At 45.6% G+C, this 22,686-nt stretch overlaps 1 protein-coding gene across 1 annotated transcript in view; it reads right to left on the bottom strand.

Annotated features, from left to right (window-relative positions):
- Window positions 1–22,686, bottom strand: part of DCAF1 (DDB1 and CUL4 associated factor 1) — a gene marked incomplete in the record, with an annotated part of 1,406,260 nt that overhangs the window by 949,615 nt on the left and 433,959 nt on the right. Inside the window, 1 exon segment of the mRNA XM_044078852.1 lies at window positions 5,259–5,762. Within this exon segment, the coding sequence (XP_043934787.1) occupies window positions 5,259–5,762 (504 nt within the window).

Raw genomic sequence — 22,686 nt, 5'->3', positions numbered from 1 at the left:
TTTGCAACGGGTGCAACTGCCTTTTGAGACACCACATGGAGAATCTTTTCCACTTTGATAGGTAAGATTTCCTGGTATTTGGTTTTCTGCCGTCCTGCAGGATGGTGAGCATGTCTTCACTGTAACGGTGTCTGAATGGGACCAGAATCCTATCACTCACAACGTGAGGTGAAGAGATCGCCACTGATTGCCACTGCGGGTGGATTTGGATTCCCTTGTGCTGTGTGAGAAGGTCCACTCTGAGGGGAAACTTGTGGTGATTGCCCTTAGATAGTTGTAAGAGGAGGGGAACAGCTCTTCAATCATCTGGTAAAAGTTGGAGGCGTGGCCAGCAGACAATTCCTTCGAAATCTTCTCCAAAAGGGATAAGGCATATTTAGCCATGTGTGTCTGATAATTAGCTGCTCTGAAAGCCAGAGTAGCAGAAGTATATATTTTATTAAACACGAAAAGTGGTCTGTGTGCCAAAACTGTCACTGATGACCAAAAGAAATGCACAGCAAATCAGCAAGTGAAAGTTTAATGACACTCCACACGTAAAATCAGCGCACAAGCAGAACCAAACAGAAAATAAGACTGATAACACTGCCACAATTTCCAAACATGTTTTCGTCAGTATTCACTTCAGAAATTAACAGTTCGAAATGTGTTATTTATATATAAATTAAAGAACATGTACCCAACTGTTATAAGTAAAATGTGAGTTTTATGATATCGTACTTTTGTAAAGAAACTTGTGGGTTTGTTTTATGTTTAATTTTTAACCACAAATGTTTGTTTAATTATTCAATTTTACTATTAAGTGAGTAGGGGATTTTATTGGCTGATTTAAACAACAGCTGACATAAATAACACATTTCGAACGGTTAATTTCTGAAGAAGTGAATACTGACGAAAACGTGTTTGGAAATTGTGGCAGTGTGTTATCAGTCTCATTTTCTGTTTGGTTCTGCTTGTGCGCTGATTTTATGTGTGGAGTGTCATTAAACTTTCACTTGCTGATTTGCTGTGCCTTTCTTTTGGTTATATATTTTATTACCCAAGTGCTCCATCTTTTTTTTTTTGTCTTTGTCAGCAGGAAGGAGGGTGGTAGAAGTCATTACGTTTGAAGCCTTGTCAGTGGAAATGGAAATTGTGGCAGGGTCTTCAGCAGGACACTTAGGAATTTAGCAGTCTCTGGGACTTCATAAAATGTATCAGGTCTGCATGGGGCAGGGGGCTGAGAGTCCGGGTCCAAGGATGCTGCTGAAAAGGCATCCATGAAGGCAGGACGAATGGGAGGAACAACAGTACGGGTTGGGGAATCCATCTGGTTGAGGTCATAATACCTTTTTTTTCACCTCTGTCATTTCTGATGATTCCCACTTAAAATGTTCCTTCATTTTAGCAATAGTTTCCCCAAAGATTAGATCCACTGCTGGGGAGTCAGGATCAACAGATTTTTCCTCTGGAGAACCAGAGCCCAGGGGAGAAGGTAGCTGGGAGGCATATGACAGGGATTCTTCAGAAGAGGAATCAGAGTATTCTTTCTCTTTTAACGGAGAGGGATCCAATGTTTGAGGCCTGGGGATCAGGATTGGAGGCGGAATAGTGGAAGTCCCAGGTGTGGTAGGCCGTAAGACCGTAAAGGCATTAAAAAAGCTTTGACTGAAAGCCTGCCAATCCAGAGTACTTTCAGCAGCAGGAAATACATGCTTCCTCTTTTCCTTATTTTTGAGCAATGGTGTAGCGGGCGTCTGAACCGAAGAAGGCAGAGTGTTTGATGACTGCAAGGTAATGGCAGGGTCCAACAGTCCTACCAAAATCGCAGGTTCCCCCTAGGCATCAGAAAAGCCTCCATGGACGTGCCTTCCATGCAGGATTGTGCAGCCTCCATAATAGGTACCCACTGTATCAGAAGTGGCGGAGCCAGAGCATTCAACCATACAGACATCGGCCACAGGCTGAGGGTCAGACGGGGGAGGTGCAATAGTAAGCCTGACAGTCTTGGCCCTCTTTTAGGAGTTTAAGTAGGCAAGTCAGTGGAACCTTCCATACCCAACACTGTTTCAGACTTTGATTTTCTAAATATAAGTTAAGTTCATGGAGTCGGCTATGGAGAGTTTTGGGCACAAATACTTGGCAGATGGTGCAGGCCTTGTAGTCGTGCGACCTACCTAAACAAAACAAGCACTGATCATGGGCATCCTTGTGACTTATCTGATGGCCGCACTTACACTTGCCCTTTCTAGATGACATGAAGTATTAGAAACAATAACAATGAATGAAAGACTGTTCACCAATGGAGCACTTATCTGAATTCTCTAGAATCAGATGGCTGGGAAGGTAGAAACACCTGATGTTCGACTGGCGGCTGAGAAGTTCTGAGGTCTGGCATGTACAGACGTCACTTTTATGGCCCACACACTGCTAGTCACGTCAGACATCCCACACATCATACAGTGACTGAAATCTTTTGTATAATGGCCGGACGTTTGAGTAGCAAGAGGAGAAAACCCATATGCACAGAATACTGCAACATGGGAATAGAAGGACATCGATGGATCTGTGTTGCCCTTTTTCATTCTTCCTCAATTGATGGTTCTCAGATCCAGCTCGACTGCTTTCACTAGATTCACAAATCCAACTTTCAAGCTCCTCTCTCAGCCATAATGCCCCATCAACCCAACTTACCTCAGACCGAGTTTGCTGCCTCCAGAAAACAAGTTTATTCTACACAGAATCAATAGAGGAGAAACAGCTGAGATGAAACTGGAGCTCAAACAAGGAATGACAAGGTTCCCAAGAGAAATCCCTTAATTGTCCTCCAGGAAGAAAGGGAAGGGTGTTAAGGAGGGTGGGAATTTGAGGAAAAATGAAAATGGACAACAGAGATCCATTATTATGTTGAGTACAACTTTTATATCTACGTTATCATTTTCATTCATTCCTCAACTGACGGCACAAAGTCCCCAGCAAAATGAATCTTGGTTGGTCCTCACAGAAAGGTATTTCAGAATAGTGCAAGGCCAAAGGCAGCCCTGTTCCTGGAAATCAAGTCCAATTTGCAATAAGCAATAAAGGTATGAAAAATGGACCAATTGGCAGCAGCACAAATGTCATCTAAAAAAGCTCTTGTCCAAAACGTTGAGGTCACCTTGTTGAATTTGCTCTAGGAGACTTGGACAAAGACAAACCTGTTTACAGAAAGGCTATGCAAATCAGTTAACCATTTGGTTAAAGTCATTTTTGAAATTAGCATACCCACTCTGTTATGAGAAAAGAAACAATTGATCAGACTTTCTGAAATATTTGGTCCAATGAAGATTAAAAGAAAGTTGCCTGTGTATGTCCAAATGATGCAGCACATATTCACCTTTATAGGAAAACTTTGGGAAGAAAGCCAGGAGGTTAATGACCTGATTAATGTGAGAGTCAGAATCCACCTTTGGTAAAAAAAGATGGGTTAGTACGTAAAGACAGCCATCTTTATAAAAGATCAGGTCTGGAGGCTTGGAAAAAAAAGGGGGCCTGGAATTCAGGTATTTGTGTAACCGATGTAATGGTAACTAGGAAAAGGGTCTTCCAGGACAAAACTTTTAGGTCTGATTTAGTGGAAGGTTCAAATGGACCAAGTCAAACTTAACTTTAAAAGACAGAAATCCCAAGCATGAGTAGGACTATTCTTGATTAGGGTGGGGGCTAAGTAAAAAGGTGCCTTTCAAAAGTCTTTTACAACCCAGAAGTAGTCACCGAGACAAGATTTTCGCTGGAATGAAAATTAGAAACGGGAGTCAGCTGAACTTTGACAGTAGAGAAACTAGCCCCCTCTTAACAGAGGTTTTAAAAAATCTAGGACTGCAGAAATAGGGGCAAGAAGGGATCCAAATCTCTCTGGAGGGCCCGAATAGAAAATATTTTCCATTTACTTGTATAAACCTTCTTAGTGGAAGCCTTTTGAAAGGACAAAAGGATATGTTGGACCAGGGAGAAAAGCCTGAGCTGTCTAGCCATAAATGGAGAAACCATGCAGTCAACTTGAGGCCACTTATGTCCAGAAGAGCTAACCCCACTGGACGAGACAGGAAGACTGGACTGGGGTCCAGTATTCAGAGCGGATACAGAAAATGAGACCACAGAAAGGGAAATCAGATTTGACGAGAACAAAAGGTTGCAATGAGGCTTGCTGTGCTCTTCAATCTAAAGGCTTTCTGAAGAAACTTGGGGAGTAGAGGTACTGTATGGTACAGAAACCTGGGCAGTAAAGGCGGGGCAGTTGTGCAAGTTAGAGATGACAAAGATGAAGTGCCTGAGATGGGTGGGTAGGATGTACACAGTCTGCCAGATGAAGAAATTAAGACATCAGAGAAGCCATAGCAGTTCGTTACATAAAAAGTCAAAAGGAACATATTACAGTAGTTTGGGCACCTGTGCAGAAAAGCAGAAGACAGCCTGGTAACAAAGATGTGGGAACATACAGGAAGGAGGCAATAAGAAACGAGGGCATCTAGCAAGGAGATGGACTGACTGTGTGAGAGAAGACTTGAGAAAGTCAGGCATGACTGTCGAAGAAGGTTGGAGGATTAAAACTGAATAGAGTGAGGTGGATGAAGATGAAGAAATTAAGACATCAGAGAAGCCATAGCAGTTCGTTACATAAAAAGTCAAAAGGAACATATTACAGTAGTTTGGGCACCTGTGCAGAAAAGCAGAAGACAGCCTGGTAACAAAGATGTGGGGACATACAGGAAGGAGGCAATAAGAAACGAGGGCATCTAGCAAGGAGATGGACTGACTGTGTGAGAAAAGACTTGAGAAAGTCAGGCATGACTGTCGAAGAAGGTTGGAGATTAAAACTGAATAGAGAGAGGTGGAGACAGCTGACATGACAACACCTGACCCCATGCAAAAAACTGGAAAAGGGTGACTTGATGATGATGGTGATTGACAGCAATCTGGGGTGGCTGACGTGGCTTGATATAAGCATCATGAGGAAGAAATCCTTTATTTATATTTTTAACTATGGAAGAGCAATGATTTCAATGGAGCATGGAATCTCTCATTAGAATTGATCCTAAACATGAAAAGACTTAGAGACCTAACCCCCCTCAGACCACTGACCTCCCAATGCTTTTCTCTTTCAGGGTAAACTCTACCTCAGTAAAACTTGTATGCTGGGATGTGTACACAAAGTAAAGACAGTATTTCAAAGAACTTGCAGCTATTTTACCAAATGCACGAGTCAGGCCAAAATAATACCTTAAACTACACACACTTACCTCCTGGTACTCTCCAAGTGGGGTCAAGTACTGCAGAATCAACCTCTGCTCAATGCCTGGCGTAAGTGGGTGGAGATGGTAATTTGTGCCAATAACCCAGGGAGACATTTCTGACCAACTACTGTTGGACAGCTCACTGAACGTCCGCTCTGAATCTGGGAAACAAAGTTTATGCTTGGATTTTTTTAAGTGTTCCAACTTCCCACCTTTTGGTTTCCTAATGTGCAGTTCCTCCGTGGGAATTTTGGTGGCAGAGTTTGCTCTGCTGCTTGTTTTGTGGGAAGAGTTCAGTTGAAGAGAGAAATCATTTTCTTCAGACTTGACAAATTCTCCATCCACTTCTCCATCTTTGTATAACATATCTTGAGCCTCTTCATCAACAGGCAGTACATTTTCATTCCCATCTTTCTCAAGACAGGAGGAAGAGGAGGATTCTCGTTCTTGACTGCTCAAACCACAGCCCTGCTCCTTTAGTTCCCGCAACCGACGCAACATCACTGGAACCTAAACAATAAAAGTGTGTTAGAATGCAGTGAAATGACTTAGTAGTACATCAGAACATGTCCCAGAAGTCTCACCTCAAAAGGTTTCCATCAATAACTGGGCATAAGTACACACCACACACATCTACTCCAACTCAGAAAACTAAAAAATAGACACCAAAATAAACCTTATTAACATGAATGCAATGTTTGTACAAGTATCAGCAAGTTGCAGTCTAAAAAGTAAACCAATGCAACTACTTCAGAGGAGAGTCTATATAAAACGTTCATGACTCAACAGCACAAAGCAACTGTAACCTCCACTCACCTTCCTACTTCAACTCAAGATTTATACTCTACTTCCAAGATGGCTAAAACCAATCAACAGCTTGATTTCACCTCTCCTAGTGTGAAAAAAAAAACTCTGAAATAACAGTCAGTAACTCTACCAGTTTCAGTAAATTCAGTTGCATAGAAGTTATGTTCTTACCATAACGTTCCATGTTAGTTGTCTTCTTCTCGCCTTCTTCTTGCTGGATGGGTTCGGAGCCGATCCTCGGCTCCGACTCGGCCACTCTAAAAGCTCGAGAGTTGGTTCCACCGGCTCGAGGCTCCCCCTATATCCCACAATGCTAGGTGAGAGTTACCTCAGATCTCGTTTGTAAGCTAGGCACTGCCTATAATAGTAGTAAAATAACTAGTAACAAAGTCCACCTCTATAAACAAGGGAGAAGAGAAGGGTGACCTACATCCTGATCCAGGAAATATGCACAGCAGAGCATATACCTAAAGTAAAGAGGTGGTAGAAAGAGAGGTCACAATCAAAACTCCTCTAGGTCTGTCCAGGCCAGGGGAAGGAGGGTGGGGCAAAGAAGGCGAAGAAGACAACTAACATGGAACGTTATGGTAAGAACATAACTTCTATATGTTAAGTTGTCTATCTCGCCTTCATTCTTGCTGGATGGGACGCGTCCCTAGCACCTTGTCCCGGGTGGCCTAACGGAACAGACTCTTGAGAACAGTGGAACCAAAGTTAGCTCTATGTCTAGAGGCTAAATCCAACTTATAATGAGAAATGAAAGTGTGAGGAGTAGCCCAAGTAGCCGCTGCACAAATGGTGTCAATAGGCAGTCTATCTTGGAAGGCTATAGAAGTAGCCAAGGCTCTGGTAGAATGGGCTTTAGGTTTGCTAGGCAGCTTTTGGTGTCTAATTTCATAAACAAGGGAAATCAGGGATGTTAGCCATCTGGATAATGATACCTTTGAAACTGAAAGTCCCTTTCTGCCTTCTGCATAAGAGACGAACAGCTGGTCAGATTTTCTGAATTGTTTTGTTCTATCCAAATAGTACCTTAACTGACGATGAACATCTAGCCAATGTAATCTTTGTTCAGATCTGTTAGAATATTCTGGAAAAAACACCGGAGGTCAATGCTTTGATTTAGGTTAGCCGTGGAGGCTATTTTAGGTAAAAAGGACGGGTTGGTTCGTAAGGATACTCTGTCCTTATGGAACAACAGATAAGGAGGTCGACAGCTGAGTGCATGAAGTTCTGAAACTCTTCTAGCTGAAGTAATAGCTACTAGAAAGAGAGTCTTCCATTATAGTAATTTTAAAGAACAGGAGGATGCAGGTTCGAAAGGAGAGAATTAAAGAACTGAGAACTAAATTTAGGTCCCAAGGAGGAGGAGGATTTCTTACGGAGGTCTGAGTAGAAAAACTCCCTTCAAAAGGCTTTGCAAAGCTTGTGGGACATGATGGCAGAATCTGAAATGCCCACATGAAAGTTAGAAATAGCTGCCAATTGAACTTTAAGAGTAGAAGGAGATGAACCTGCATGGAAGAGTTCAGCTAGAAAATCAAGGACCATTTGGATGGAAGCAGTGAAAGGATCTATGTCCCTTCCTTGAGCCCAATAGGCGAAACGTTTCCACTTACTCAAATAAATCTTTCAAGTGGAAGATTTATGGGAAGCTATCAAAATATCTCGAACAGAGTGAGATATTTGAGGAAGCCTGGCTAAAGTTGGAATTGGAGGAACCAAGCAGTGAGGTTCAGAGAGGGAAGGGAGCGATGAAACTGACCCGACTGATGGATCAAAAGATCTGGAACTAGGTCCAGATGCCAAGGTCGCTCCAACAGAAACTGATGTAGAAAGGGGAACCAAACCTGTCGAGGCCAGTACGGAGCAATGAGGATCAATGAAGCCTTCTGAGCGATAGCTTTCTGTATTACTTGAGAGATTAGTGGGAAGGGGGGAAATGCATACAGAAGTCCCCGGGGCCAAACTTGGACTAGAGCGTCTCTGCTGGGTTGGCCTGGTAACGGGAATAGGGTGAAAAAATCTCTGCACTTGCTGTTTTGGGGAGTAGCAAAAAGGTCGCAGCAAGGCTGGCCCCACTTGAGAAAAATTTCTCTCACAACAGAGTCTTTCAGAGACCACTCGTGAGGCATGAGGATAGCTCTGCTCAACTTGTCCGCGATTTGATTGGACTTCCCGGGGATGTGCGTTGCTATCAGAAAACGCTGAGAAGAAATCGCCCATTGCCACAGTCTGAGTGCTTCTCGACACAGGGGGTAGGACCTGGTTCCGCCTTGTTTGTTGATATACCACACTACGGACATATTGTCCGTCTGGATTGCTATCGTTCCCAAGGGAAGAGAGTCTTGAAGGGCTTGCAACGCTAAAAGCACTGCTCTCATCTCTAGAACATTTATGTGCAAGTGGCATTCGTCTGGTTGCCATGTGCCCTGGACAGTTCTGCCCTGATAATGCCCCCACCCGATCAGGGAGGCGTCCGTTGTCAGAGTAGCAACCGGAGGAAGGAACAAAGGGTCTTCCCAATAAGAGCTGAGGGGAAGACATCCACCACAGAAGATGATTTCTGCATGTTTGCGTGATTATAATGGTGTGAGACATTGGAAGTTGCTGGTACGACCATTGTGAAGAGCATCCATTGAAGGATTCTCATGTGGAATCTGGCTAATGGAAGCAGAGGTATGGCAGCCGCCATAATCCCCAACACTTTCAGAACTAACCTGGCTTTGATTCTGTTGCTGCTGAAGAGGAGCGAGACCATTTTGTGTATGTCTGTTATTCTCTGATCTGTTAGTCTCGCAGACATGTTGATTGTGTCTAGATTTGCCTATGAAGGTAATAGTACGACAAGGCGACAAAACAGACTTTTCGAAATTTATTGAAATGCCTAAATTTCGACAAGTGCGAAAGGTGCAGTCCCTGGCCATTAGAAGAAGATGCTTGGTGGGGGCTGTAAGGAGCCAGTCGTCCAAATATGGAAACACCTGGAATCCTTGTCGTCTCAGGTGAGAAGCTACCACTGCCATGCATTTGGTAAACACCGGGGGCAGTGGTGAGACCAAAGGGCAGGGCCCTGAATTGAAAATGACTGGTTCCCAGCCTGAAGCGGAGGAATCTTCTGGAGCGTCTTTTCATTCTTATGTGATAGTACGCATCCTGAAGATCTATAGAGCACATCCAGCTTCCCTTTCCCAAAAGGGAAGGATGGACTGCAGCGTGACCATCCGAAATCTTGTTTTCTTGACTGACTTGTTCAAGATACTGAGATCCAAAATTGGTCTCCAGTCCCCTGTTTTCTTTGGAACTTAAAAGAACCTGGAGCAGATTCCGGATCCTTGCTGGTCTGCTGGAACTGGCTGAATTGCTCTTTTTGCAAGCAGCTTTGAAATTTCCAAAGCTGCAAGATCCCTTTGAGCGGGTGGAACATCTGGAAGGGATTTTTTTGATTGGTTTGGAATGCGAAAGAAGGGAATGGAATAGCCCTCGGAAATGATGGACTGTACCCATTTGTCTTGAGTCAGGGATAGCCAGGCTTTTGGGTACAGTGACAATCTTCCCCCGACTGCCTCCGAAGGTAGGCAGTCGGGCAACACCTCAGGGATGCTGAAAGTGCTTATCAGAGAAGACTTCCCGATTGCCCTGGTTCTGCGGACCCCCCCTGCCTCTAGGGCGACGTCTACCATTGTTGTTCCCCCCTCTGCCTCTGGCGGGGAACAGACTGTGCGTCAGGCGAAGTCCCTTGAGATTGTTTACGGAACCACATTTTCCCACTTTTCTGGCCTTTGGGGTAAGGCCTAGAAGGAGTAGAAAACGGACTCCGACGGCAGAAAGAGTCTTGCCATCTGTCTCGCACCTAGTCAAGGTTTCTTTCACTTGAGGACCAAAAAGAGATGATCCATCAAACGGGGAATTAGTGAAAGACGTTTTAAAGGGGTCCGCAAAGTTGCATAACCGCATCCAGGCGTGCCTGCGTAAGGCCACACCTGTCCCTGCGGCCCTGCTCGCTCCATCAGCCGCATAAGAAAGGAGGCGCATGGAGGAGTTAGCTATGGAGTTCAGGGTAGCCAGCTGAGTGTTCATCTTGTCCTGAAAACCCGCAGCTGTAGGATCCTTCAACATATCACTCGCTTCCTTGATCAAGTCCCTTTGAAGACGAGTAAAATGGCATAGGTAGTTCAGCTTAACGCATTGCAAAGGTCGCTGACGAGAACATCCGCTTCCGCACCTGTACATAGACCTGGATTCCTTGTTAGGTGGATGGACAGGCACCGAAGGATCAGCTAGTTCCTTCTTGGTGGCAGCAGCTACCACCATAGCATCCACAGAAACACCTTTTGTGAGAAATTGCTTGTCAGTTGGTGCTGTTATAAATTTGGAGGGTCTCCTGGGGTAGGGTCCACTGAATCAGGAGCCGTCCAGGCCTTCTTTGCAACCACCTGCATGAGGGGATCAAAGGGGGACACCCAGGAGGTGGAAGGGCGAGAGCCAACGCCTCAAGATACACAGATTCATCCTCCGAAGGGTTAAGGGCTGGCCAATTTCCCCTCTGTTTCAGGATCTCTAGAATGTCTGCGAAAGAGACATCTTCAGAAGGGGAACGGGGAACCCTCGAATCCTCTAAATCTGTGTCAGAGGTGACAGACTCAGGTGAGTCTAAGTGCTTCCTCTTACACTTTCTCTTCCTAGGGGCTCCCTGCCAATTCAGGAGAGGCCTCGAAGAGGATGAGATCCCCACAGGGGATTCTTGAGGAGCTTGCTCTCTGCGGTCTGGGATGAGGGAGTGAGTCGACATAACCAAAGGCACCGAAGTGGGAGGGGCGGACGGAGCCGACTGTGGAGTCGAACAAGGTTCCAACACACTCCGCATGACCTCGAATGCACCCCTGTCAGGCAGAGCCAGAGGTCCCCGCTCCGAGAAGCTGAGAACCTCCCTCGGCACCGACAGAGATGGCTCCGAGGCCGATGTCGGAGCCGAACTTACCAGCGCCGAAGCACCGAGAGGGAGAGGGGGGTCGGACAAGGGTCCGATGCCACTCACCCCCTCGGAGCCGACGAGGGAAGCCCGGCGCTGAGATTCTTCAAAGGAAGAAATCGGAGCCGAAGACAAATGTATCGGCTCCGACGCTACCACAGTCTCGGTTCCGACGCCTGCCCGAGCTCAAAGGAGTCAGAGGAGGAATATTAATTGGAACAAGCTGAGGCATCGACTGATGAGTCGGACTCTGGAGCATTTGGGCCAGTGCCTCGGACTTCAAAAGTCTACTCACTACCCTCTGGAGGTCGTGATCTGAGAGCCTCGATGACCTGGAGGAGTGAGATCTATGGCTCCATTCAGACAGCAGGGGAGACGCATGAACGGAGCCAAGGGACGGTGACCTCGATCTCTTTCTAGATGTCGGCTCCGATGGTATGATCGGAGCAGACCCATGACTCTCTAATGCCTCTGCTCCGGCCGGAGCCGAGGAAACCACTGAAACAGCAGTCACAGACTCATCGGCTCCAGCCGGAGCCGATGAAGCAGTAGGCTTCAAAGCCTTAGGCCTCGACTCTGAAGCTGGAGCCAAGGTCTTAGAAGCCTTAGAAGGTTTCCCAGAAGACACAGGAAGGGAACCTTCAGGCTTAATTAAACCCCTCAAAATGAGTTTATTTTTTCCCTCCTGCAGGACTCTAGGGCTGAAGCCATGGCATACAGCACAAGAGTCCTGCAGGTGTAAAGGTCCCAGGCAGTACACACAAGAAGTGTGACCGTCTGTCAGAGACATTTTCTGACAGCACGAGTCACACTTCTTGAAGCCTGAGACCTTTGTATCCTTGGACATACTCAAGGAACCTGAAGTGTAATCACACACAAAAACACACACACACAGATTACACTGATAGGATTAAAAGGGAATTATTTAAAAACTAAGGTAAGTTAATAAAAGTCCCTAAGTAAACACACACACACCCTAAGGAAAGGGAGGAAGGGCCCGAAGGCCTTAGGGAAGAACTATATGTTCTTTATAAAAGGAGGGGGCTGGAAACTAAGGTAGTAAGGGATAAGTAAGTCCAGTACACTAAGGGGGAAGAAAAGTACACTAAACTAGTCTAAGTTAAAGAATTTAAACTATTCTAACTTTTACTAACCTGGAGCAGGTAGAAAACACACCTCGATCGCTGTAGCGGCAAACGAGATCTGAGGTAACTCTCGCCTAGCATTGTGGGATATAGGGGGAGCCTCGAGCCGGTGGAACCAACTCTCGAGCTTTTAGAGTGGCCGAGTCGGAGCCGAGGATCGGCTCCGAACCCATCCAGCAAGAATGAAGGCGAGATAGACAACTTAACATTGGCCATTAAGTACACTGCCTGGATGCCAGCAAACCAAAAACTTGAGAGCCTAAAAGAAGATCAAGTAGAAAAGGTGAACAGAAAATACTGGCTGGGAAGAATCCTTCAGCTATTCAGCAAAAAGCAGCTCAAGCTCCAGCTTTAATGCAAGACGTGATTTCCAGTAATTTACAGGAAAAATACATTGAATGTACTCAGTGCTGATTAAAATAAATGAAACACTGAATGAGTATATCGACTCAAACAAAAACAGGCTGGAAAAACAGAAGAAGCTTTAAAGAGAGAATCACATGAACTGAGAGATGCAATGGCAGAGTTACACGACAAAGCACACAAGGAAAACCAGATAAACTGAAAGGAAAGTACAGGTGCGTAAAATTAACTTTCCATAACAGTAGATGTTCGAATGATCATTGTTGCAGTAGCCTTAGCTATATCCTGCCAAGGATATAATAGCCTGCCAGTTTCCAAAGCTTCAGGGCACCTTCCATGCAAACAAACTGTAATACAGCTCGAGCTGAACTTACTAAAAACCAGGTTTGGGTACAAAGCTCTTCAGAGCATTACTGACAGAAGAGAGGGAAGCTGAGCACTGAAAAGACAATGCTAGGAACAAAAACTAAAATGTCCACACCAAAAAACAAATATGAAAGGAGGGAGGGAGTAGCTACTGCAGCAGTTACACCAAGTTCATCTTACACAACTGTATTATGTTCTTCACACGGATGAATGCTGTACTAGGCCTTAGCTACACAGACAGATTACTAAAGCCAGATCTATTTGGGAGGTGGAAATAAAATGTTCCAGGATTCTTTGGAGAATGGCCCTAAGCAAAGCTCGATCTAGCCCTAGAGAAAGAATCAAGCATACAGTGCTGTGTAAATGTACAGAGAAGCGAGTAATAGCTTCTGGAATACCTGTAGAATCCAACCCTTTCCAAAAAGCTACAGATGAAACCAAGGCCCTGGGAGAGTCAGATGTGACCCTGTCTGGAATAGATTTGTTATGATGAGTATAGTAAGATGTAATGCCCTTAAAAAAACATTTGAAATAGTCAGTCTTGACACATTAGTTCTGTCCAGATGGTACCAGAGTTGCCTGGTGACATCCAAAGTATGGCGTATCCTCTCCCCCTCATTTTTAGGTTTAGGAAAGAAAATGGGGAGATGGATAGTTTGCCTTTAAAAAAACTCAGATATCACCTTAGACTTATAGGTTCATAGGTTCATATTAAGCTATCTGCCCTAGGGCATTTATAAGCCTAGCCAGAGTGTGTTGTGCTTCGCCACCCATTTTAAATTAATTTTGCTATGCCCTTTTTCGAGGTTAGTATACTGTGCCTCTGTCTAACAGTGACACAGAAGTGATACCCGGGGTAAACCTACGATCTCCCATCCACTCATCAAGATTCCTCTTGAAAAGAGTCAATGAGGGACTCTGCCTAACCTGGACTGGTATTTTATTCCAGAGTGAAGGGAGCCTCTGGGTTATGAATCTGTCCCTCCAGCATGTCCTATTTATTTCAGTGCTGAGGTTCAAGTCTCTCGAGCGCGTAGCTCGATGGGATTTGGATTTTCTGAGGTGCAGCATGTCCTTTAACTCCGGGTTGGACATGGCTTTATACGTCAGGCACAGATCGCCTCTGAGCAGGCGGTATGCCACTGAGTAGAGCTGGAGTTTCTTTAACCGGGTAGCATATGGCATCTGTTTGAGCCCTTTGATCCTCTTGGTGAGACTCTTTTGGGGTCTTTCCAGTTGCTGCAGGTGTCTGGTAAGGTACATCCCAAAAGGGGCATTGTACTCAATTATGGGCCTGATGAGGGATGAGTAAAGAGGCACGATGGCCTCCACTGATCTAGATGCGAATCCCTTCATGATTAGGTGGGCTATATAAAATGTTTTTCTAACCACTTTGGCCACGTGGTTGTCAAATGAGAGTTGCTATCAACTTGGGTCCCCAGGTCCCCAATTACTACTTCTGTACTTAGATTACCACCTATGTGGTAATTTATGGGCACATTGTTTTTGCCAAAGGGGATGACTATACACTTTTTGGCGTTTAGCTTGAGGCCATGGCTCTGGCACCAGTTGTCTGTTTCTATGAGGCCCTTTTGGAGGATGCTTGTGTCGGCTGGAGAGTCTATTATGGCGCCCAGTTTGCAGTCATCTGCGAACTTGGTCAGCCACAGTCCTTCCGTGTTGGCCTGTAACTCCAAGAAATATATACCGAACAAGTGAGGTCCCAGGACTGAGCCTTGTGGGACGCCACTTTTAACTGGTTTGGAGTCTGACATGGCTCCAACAATTCTAACCATGTGGGTTCTGTCCTTGAGACAGTTTGCAACCCATCTAGTGACATAGGGGTTTATATTTAAGCTGGTGAGCTTATCTATAATGCCCGAGTGGGGTACTGTATCGAAGGCTTTTGCGAGGTCCAGGTAGGCTGTGTGGACCACCTTCCCCTCGTCAATGGCCTTGATGACTGTTTCAAAGAAATCAACCAGGTTTAAGAGGCAGGATCTACCCTTAAAGCCAAACCGGGTAGGATTCAGTGTCTGTAGGTCCCCAATATCCTTATTTATGAGGTCCATGATGATCCTTTCCATAGCTTTGCAGACCAAGCTAGTCAGGCTTATGGGGCAATAGTTTCCAGGATCCATTGAGGCACCACCTTTGTGGAGAGGGACCACTGTTGCTGTACGCCACTCTTTGGGCACATATCCTGTAGTAAGGCTGAGATTGAACAGTAGTTTTACGTTTGGGTTTAGCTCTTCTTGGAGTTATTGTAGGACACAGCCCGGGACACCGTCTGGTTCCATTGAAGCTGTGTTTTTTGCTTTGGAGGGCAGCTCTTACCTGAGCATCTGAGATGTCAGGGGGGCAGCACTCTGCTGGGACAGATATTTGCCCTTTTGGTGGGGGGGGGGCGTTTGCGATGAACCTGTCAGCTAGGATGTTGGCAATGTCTATGGGTTTGGTGTATTTTTTGTCATTTTGGACTAATTCTGAGCATATCTGGGAATTCCCACCCAGGTTCCTAACATAACTAAAGAAAGCCTTGTGATTATCCTTAGTGTCCTGTGCAATTTTTCTCTCTAAGCTGGCCTTAGACGATTTTATGAGTGCCCGTAGCTTTTTGCTAATACTGATCAGAGATGCCTTCCCTTTTTGGAATTTTGCTCTATCATGTAGTAGCTTCCTCCTTCTATTGTATAGCTTGCTTATGGCTGGGGTCCACCAGACAGGATGTCTGCCTTTGGAGGACTGGGTCTTGGTTTTATTTGGGATTGCATGATCCATGCATTCCTGAAGGTGTTCATAGAATGCGTTTATAAAGGATTCTGCAGTCTGGGACGTATTTTCCACAGGCCCGGGGGCTTTGAAGGATTCCACCTCGGTTTTGAGGAGTGTGAAATTTACTTTAGAGAAGTTTTTCACTGTGGTTTTCAGGGCAGGGGGTGGAGTCAGGATGTGAATACCCAGTGAGATTAGTTTATGGTCTGATCTTACCAGTGAGGGATACACTTCAGGTCCAGTATGTTTTCCCCTCTTGTGGGAGTGGTAACAAGTTGTTCCATAGCATTTGAGTTTATAAATTCTAGGAACCTTTGGGCTAGGGTGTTGGAGCTAGAGTAATGCTCCCAGTCTATGTTTGGGTAGTTTAAGTTGCCCAATATAATGGTGTTTGGAGAGACCTTCATATTTTCCAGTGTTCTCAGGAAGACCGAGTGGGGTTCCTGGGTTTGGGAGGGTGGTCTGTAGCAGGCTATAAACTGGAAGGCAGTTTTACCCACTGTTAGTTGCACATGGATAGTCTCTGATGCTTCGTGCTGTGCCACCAACCTGGAGGTGTGGGTATCTTTGACGAATATTGATACTCCCCCTTCTTTTATGGTTCGGTCCAAGTTTTGGGGCCGAAAACCATGGTATGAGGTATAAAGTACAGTTTTGTACCTACCATAAATGTAGATGTTCGAGTGCTAATACAGCTGCAGTCATAACAGATGGGTTCTCCTGCCATCAGGCGGGTCCTCGGTCGGCCGAATTTCAAAGTCTATGTCCGGCGTCTTCCCTGACGTCAGTGCGACAGGGGTATAAAGGAACCAGCCGATGCCATTTTCTTCAGTTTTTCTTGCCCCAAATGTCAGGTGCCCCCAGAAGGAAGGCAATACAAAAATTTGTGTAATAATGCAGGGAATATAATCAAAATGCAGTAGTTGCAAGCAAATTCATCATAAATGAATACCCCAATCAGTTTGTATGAGGATGGGTTAGCCTATAGGCGTGTTCCAAGAGGGGAAGGAGGGAGGGAAACCTGGACTGCAGCTGTATTAGCAATCAAACATCTACATTTATGGTAGGTACAAAACTGTACTATGTTCATCGTGCATACAGCTGCAGTCATAACAGATGGGTAGAATCCCAAAGCTAAGAAAGGGGTGGTAGGCACTAGGAGGAACAAGAAGGAGCCAAAATGCCCTGCAAGACTGCAGTGGCAAAGCCTGCTCTGGATTTGGAGTATAATGGTGGGTTGTAGTGCTTGGAGAAGGTATGCACAGAACTCCAAGTGGCTGCTTCCAAAATATCCTTGGTAGGAACTCCTCTGAGGAAAGCTGCAGAGGTGGCTGTGGCCCTGGTGGAATGAGTTCTAATGCCTGTAGGTACAGTTTTGCCATGAAAGGAATAGCAAAAGCGTATGCAGTGGGCTATCCATTTGGAGATTGTCTGCCTGGAAATTGGCTTTCCTTGAGCCCCTACAGCATAGGACACAAAGAGCTGTTCTGATTTCCTGAAAGGCTTTGTTCTGTCCAAATAATAACGCAGTTGTCTGTGGATGTCCAAAGAATGTAGCAATCTCTCCCCCTTTGTTTTGAGGATTAGGATAAAAAGTAGGTAAATGTATGGCCTGATTTAAAGCTACCCTGGATACCACTTTAGGCATAAAGGACGGATTGGTTCATAAGGAAACTCTGTCCTGATGGAAGATGATAAAAGGCTGGACAGCCATGAGGGCCTGCAGTTCTGAAACTCTACGAGCTGAGGTGATAGCCAGAAGGAAAGCTGTTTTCCAGGACAAATATTGCAAATCTGATGAGGCAGCTGGCTCAAAGGGAGGCAAGGTCAATTTTTCCAGAATGAAATTAAGATCTCAAGCAGGTATTGGTTGTTTCCTTGGAGGTCTTAGATTCTTAGCCCCTCTGAGGAACTGTCTTAAAAGAGGGTGAGAGAATAAAGGTGGATCAGTGTTGCATTCAGCAGAAATGGCTGAGGCATGGATTTTGATGGAGAATGAAAGTCCACTGCTTAGCAGCTCAGCCAAAATATTGTAGCATTTGAGGTAAATTCAGTTTTCCAGGATCCTGGCCCTTTTTCTCATTCCAGACACAAAACCGTTTCCATTTTGCGGAGTAAGCTTTGCTAGTTGATGGCCTTTCTGGCCTCCAAAATGACATCCTGCACCTCCATGGAGAGTAGGGCCTGTTGTGATGCTACGGAATCTTCCATGCGGCTAGATTGAGTGTTTTTAGCTGGCTGTGAAGAGTTTTGAAGCTGTGCTGAGTCAGAAGAGGAGGCAGAGGTAGGGTCCATGGTGGGGAATGCGTCAGGCTCCTCAGGAGTGGGTACCAGTGTTGCCTTGGCCAGTCCGGAGCAATGAGAATCATCTTTGGTCTGTCTGCTCTGGTTTTCAATAGGACTTTGGCCAGCAGAGGAAGGGGTGTAAAGGCATAAATTGTCATTTATGTCCAACTGAAAGAGAGAGCGTCCACTCTCTAGGCCTTTGGATGGAAAATCCTTGAGCAGAATTTTGTCAATTGGTGATTTTTGTGGGAGGCAAAGAGATCTATGTCTGGCCTTCCCCATTCTTGGATTATTTCTGTAAATATTTTTGGATGCAATTTCCACTCGTGTGGATCTGTCATATTCCTGCTTAGGATGTTTGCCAGCGTGTTTTCCTTGCCTGGCAAGTACTGTGCTTGTAGTTCCATTTGTAGGTCCATGGCCATGTTCCAAAGTGACATGGCCAGTTTGCATAGGGGGGTAAGAATGTGTTCCTCCCTGTTTGTTTATGTACCACATAACTGTGGTGTTGTCCGTTCTTATCAATAGTTGACCTGGTTGTAGAAGGTCCTTGTAAGCTATTATAGCATTTATTACTGCTAGCATTTCCTTTTGATTGATGTGAAGGTGCTTTTCTTTTTGGGACCATTTGCCCTGAATGCACCGATCTGTCATGTGCGCCCCCCAGGCGTAGTCCGAGGCGTCTGTTGTGATGACTTGATTTGCTTGAGGCTTGCTGAATGGGAGACCTGTGTTTGTTTGACATGCTTGAGCCCACCACAGAAATTCCTTTTGCAGACATGGAATTAGTGGTATTATTGTTTCCAAACTGTGGCTGTGTTGAGACCATATGTTTTTCAAGTAGCATTGTAGTTTCCTCATATGCAGCTTTGCACATGGGATTAGTAAGATGCAAGATGCCATGAATCCCAGAGCCTGCAGGATTTTCCTTGCAGTCAGCCTGGTGCAACTTGCTAGTGCTTTTGAAGTATTGAATTAGTTGCCCCTGCTTCTCTGGCGTGAGGTAGGCCATCTGGGTGTTTGTGTCCAAATTGGCACCCAGGAAAATTATCTTCCAAGAGAGTATTAGCCTTGATTTATTTTTGTTGACTGTGTATCCCAGAGAGTTCAACAACATTATTACACAAGTCAGATGTTTCAGAAGAATGTACTTGCTGTCCGCTTGGATCAGGCAGTCGTCCAAATAGGGGTATATCTGTATCCCTTGAAGTCTGCAGTAGGCAATTACTGATGCCAGGCATTTCGTGAATACTCTGGGCGCAGTAGATAAGCCAAAGGGCAATGCAGAGAATTGATAATGGGTTGAACCTGCAAGAAATCTGAGGTACCTTCTGCAATTTTGTCTGATTGGGACATGCAGGTATGCCTCCTTGAGGTCCAATGTTACCAGCCAGGACTCCTTGCCCAGCATGGGAAGAAGTTGCTGTAGAGTGAGCATCTTGAATTTTGGTACGAGTAGAAATGTGTTTAGGATGGATAGGTCCAAAATAGGTCTCCAATATTTTCCCTTCCTTGGTACCAGAAATAGCCTGGAATAAAAACCTTGACCTTGTTCGTGCGTAGGTAACTCTTGAATAGCTTTCATGTTTACGAGATCTGTAATTTGCCTTTGTGCCTCTGCCCTTTGATTGTGTGGCAGGTTTGGCATGCCTCTCATTTTTGGAAGGGTGTGAAAATGGAATTTGTAGCCTCTGTTTATAATGTCCAGGATCCATTTGTCCTTTGTGACAATATGCCAATTTTTTGAAAATAATGCCAGCTTTCCTCCTAAGGGGGCTGCCATTTGAGACTTGCTTGGCATGCAAAGGGGAAACTCATTGGGTTTGCTTTCTGAAAGATTGCGAGTTATCCTCACCACCTCTGTGTAGGAGCTTGCCATTGCCTGCCTCTATACGATCCTTGGGATTGTCCTCTGCCCCTCGGGCGCCTGTATCTGCCTCTTTGGGGTCTGTCCGTGGCAGGAAAGGACCAGTTTTTGGAAGGCCAATTTCTACTAAAATGTGGTGGTTGTACCTTTAGAAAATCTTTCACAGTTTGCATTGATTTAGCCTTTTCCTCCATTTTCCTCAATACCTCCTCAGCATTAGCGCCAAATAGTACATCCTTTTGAAGAGGGGCGTCCAGTAATTTAGCTTTAACATGATCAGGCAAGGCTTGTTCCTTGAGCCAGGCATGCCTACGTATGACTGATCCTGTAACAGCAGCTCTACATGAGGCCTCTAGAGCATCAAAACCACACTGTAAGGTATGCTTACCCACTTGTTCTGCACTACGCATCAAATCCTGCAACTTCTTCAAGTCTGGTTGTTCAGGTTGTAACATTTTACTTTTCAATTGTGATAGCAAAAACTGCTGGTATTTTAGCATATGGAACCGATAGTTTAAGGCCCTCATGGCTAAGGTAGCCGAGGTATATACCTTTTTTCCCCACCTTTCTAAGGATCTGGAGTCTCTCTCGGAAGGTAATGGATTTTTAGCAGTGGAGGCCTTAACTCCCTTGGGGCCCTGTGAGATGGTTTCTGGGTCAGCAGCATGGCGTTTGTATAGAAATTGGTGAGAGTCAGGAACCCTGTAGTACCTTTCAGGCTTAACTGGAGCTGGAGGTGGAGAGTCCAGGTTAAGGCAGGCCTCTGAGTAAACATCATCTAGGATGTCCAAGACAGGAGGGTATAGCCAGAGGCCTGTGCTGAGGTAGCAAGAGAAATTCCCTAGGCCTTTTCTTGGAATCTGAATAATCTTGGCCTTCCCAGTGGAAGTGTTCCCTTAAGGTGTGCAAAGTTTCCCCAAATGAGTAATCCTCAGGGAGGGATACAGAAGGGATGGACTCCTCCGCATCAGAGTCTTCAAAAGGAGAGTAAGAATGTTCCTGATCATCAGAGTGCTCTGAAATAATGGAGCCCTGATCAGAAGAGGGGGAATCTTCCCCCACTCTGGGCCTTTTGTCCGGTGGGGGCTGAGAACCTCTGATAAGAGTAATTAAATCCTCAGCCATTTTAAGCATCTGTTTCTTAAGCATGGGGCCTGTAGATGGGCCCTATGTAGCTTGTCCCTTAGAGTGCAAGGCTGCTTTAGACTTAGTGAAAGCCTTGATGGAGAAAGAAGAGGAAGGTCTGAAGACACCTTGAGTAGAGGTGGACCTGTCCACATTCTGAGTTTCAACGCCAAGAGTGGCTTCGATATCTGTAGCCAGGGTGCGGGCCGAGGAGCCTGCGACCTCGGGCACAGGAGACACCGCCAAAGAAGTGTCGTCGGTAGTCAGGGGCTGCGTAGGCACCTCGCTGAGAACCGGACCATGTGTAGTCGGCTTAGGCGTGGTGTCGGTAGAGGCCGCGGACCTCGTGTGTCGGTCCTTATCTTTGCATTTTTTAGACAAAACTGTAGTCGGAGTATCAGACGACATAATATAATTAAATGCTTTCCCAAAATAATGCTGGGCAAACTCCGCCCGACGCTTAATGGTTTGCTTGTTGAATGTAGCACAAAAGCGACAGACCGAGACGTCGTGGTCTGGGCCTAAACAAGGTATACAGAGGGAATGGAAATCCTTATGCGGTATTTGCTTCCCACAAGAAATACAATTATTAACTTTGTCTGACATCGGTCTGAGGCAAGAAAAGTTTCCCCAACGGGGTACTTCGCTTTCAAGAAGACTTCGGTTTCCAAATTTTCATAATCTCAGGAGCTGGCCGACCGGCACTTGCGAACTGCTTCTGCTTCGGGCACCGAGCGGCAAGAAAGACTGAAGAAAATGGCGTCGGCTGGTTCCTTTATACCCCTGTCGCACTGACGTCAGGGAAGAAGCGACGACAACCGACGCTGGACCTAGACTTTGGAATTCGGCCGATCAAGGACCCGCCTGATGGCAGGAGAACCCATCTGTTATGACTGCAGCTGTATGACGATGAACATCCTGGTAGTGCTGGGGTGCTCTCGGGGGGGCCTTGAACCAGGTTTCTGTTACTGCACAGATATCAATGTTCTCCATGCTAAGGAGAGTTTTGAGTGTGTGCATCTTGAGGTTTAGACTTCTGGAGTTGAGTAGCATTACTCTTAGTTTCTTATCGCTTGTGATACCTATGGAGTTGGGTTTGTCTTTTGAGCCTTGCCTAAAAAAGGCACTATAAGGGAAGCAAGAGCCATTGCCAATATCCGAAAGCCCAGGGGTGACAGGTGCAAGCCGTCCCTAGCGAAGCATTGTGGCTTGTCGAGCATGTCATCCCAGGCTGACAGGCATTGGATCCCCTTTGAATGACACCAATACTTAAGCCAATTGTTGAAATTGATCATCTTGTCTTCATATTGTGGCATCATTTTTGGTGAGGGTAAGATGCTACTCAAGGTCAGGGTCATACCGGCCTGGGCTACATGCTCAGAGAGCTCTTCTACGTCTCTTTTCATGTAGTCCAGGGAGATACATCTCAGGTCATTCACACCAGCATGGACAATGACTGCGTCATACTTGTACTTGCCTTGGAGTCACCTGAGTGCTTGTGTTATGTGGCGGATCCTAGCGCCCGACAGGCAGCTCACCGTGACCTTCTCCTTGTTCAGCCTGGTGAGCGGGACGTCAGTGTGCCTGACGATAGAGTCACCTATTACAAGTGTATCAGGTGTGTTGTTTAGCCTTAAGGGCTGTGACTGTTCGGCACACTGGCTTTGTGAGCTATGTGTTGCATGTGTTTTGTTTTCGGGTAGCGGTTGCTTGGGTGTCTGCTTTGGA

Source organism: Protopterus annectens, chromosome 7.part1 (assembly GCF_019279795.1).
Source record: "Protopterus annectens isolate FY-2018-M chromosome 7.part1, PAN1.0, whole genome shotgun sequence".
Lineage (NCBI taxonomy): Eukaryota > Metazoa > Chordata > Ceratodontiformes > Protopteridae > Protopterus > Protopterus annectens.
The sequence above is the reverse complement of the archived record's forward strand: the minus strand, read 5'-3'. Positions and strand labels throughout refer to the sequence as shown.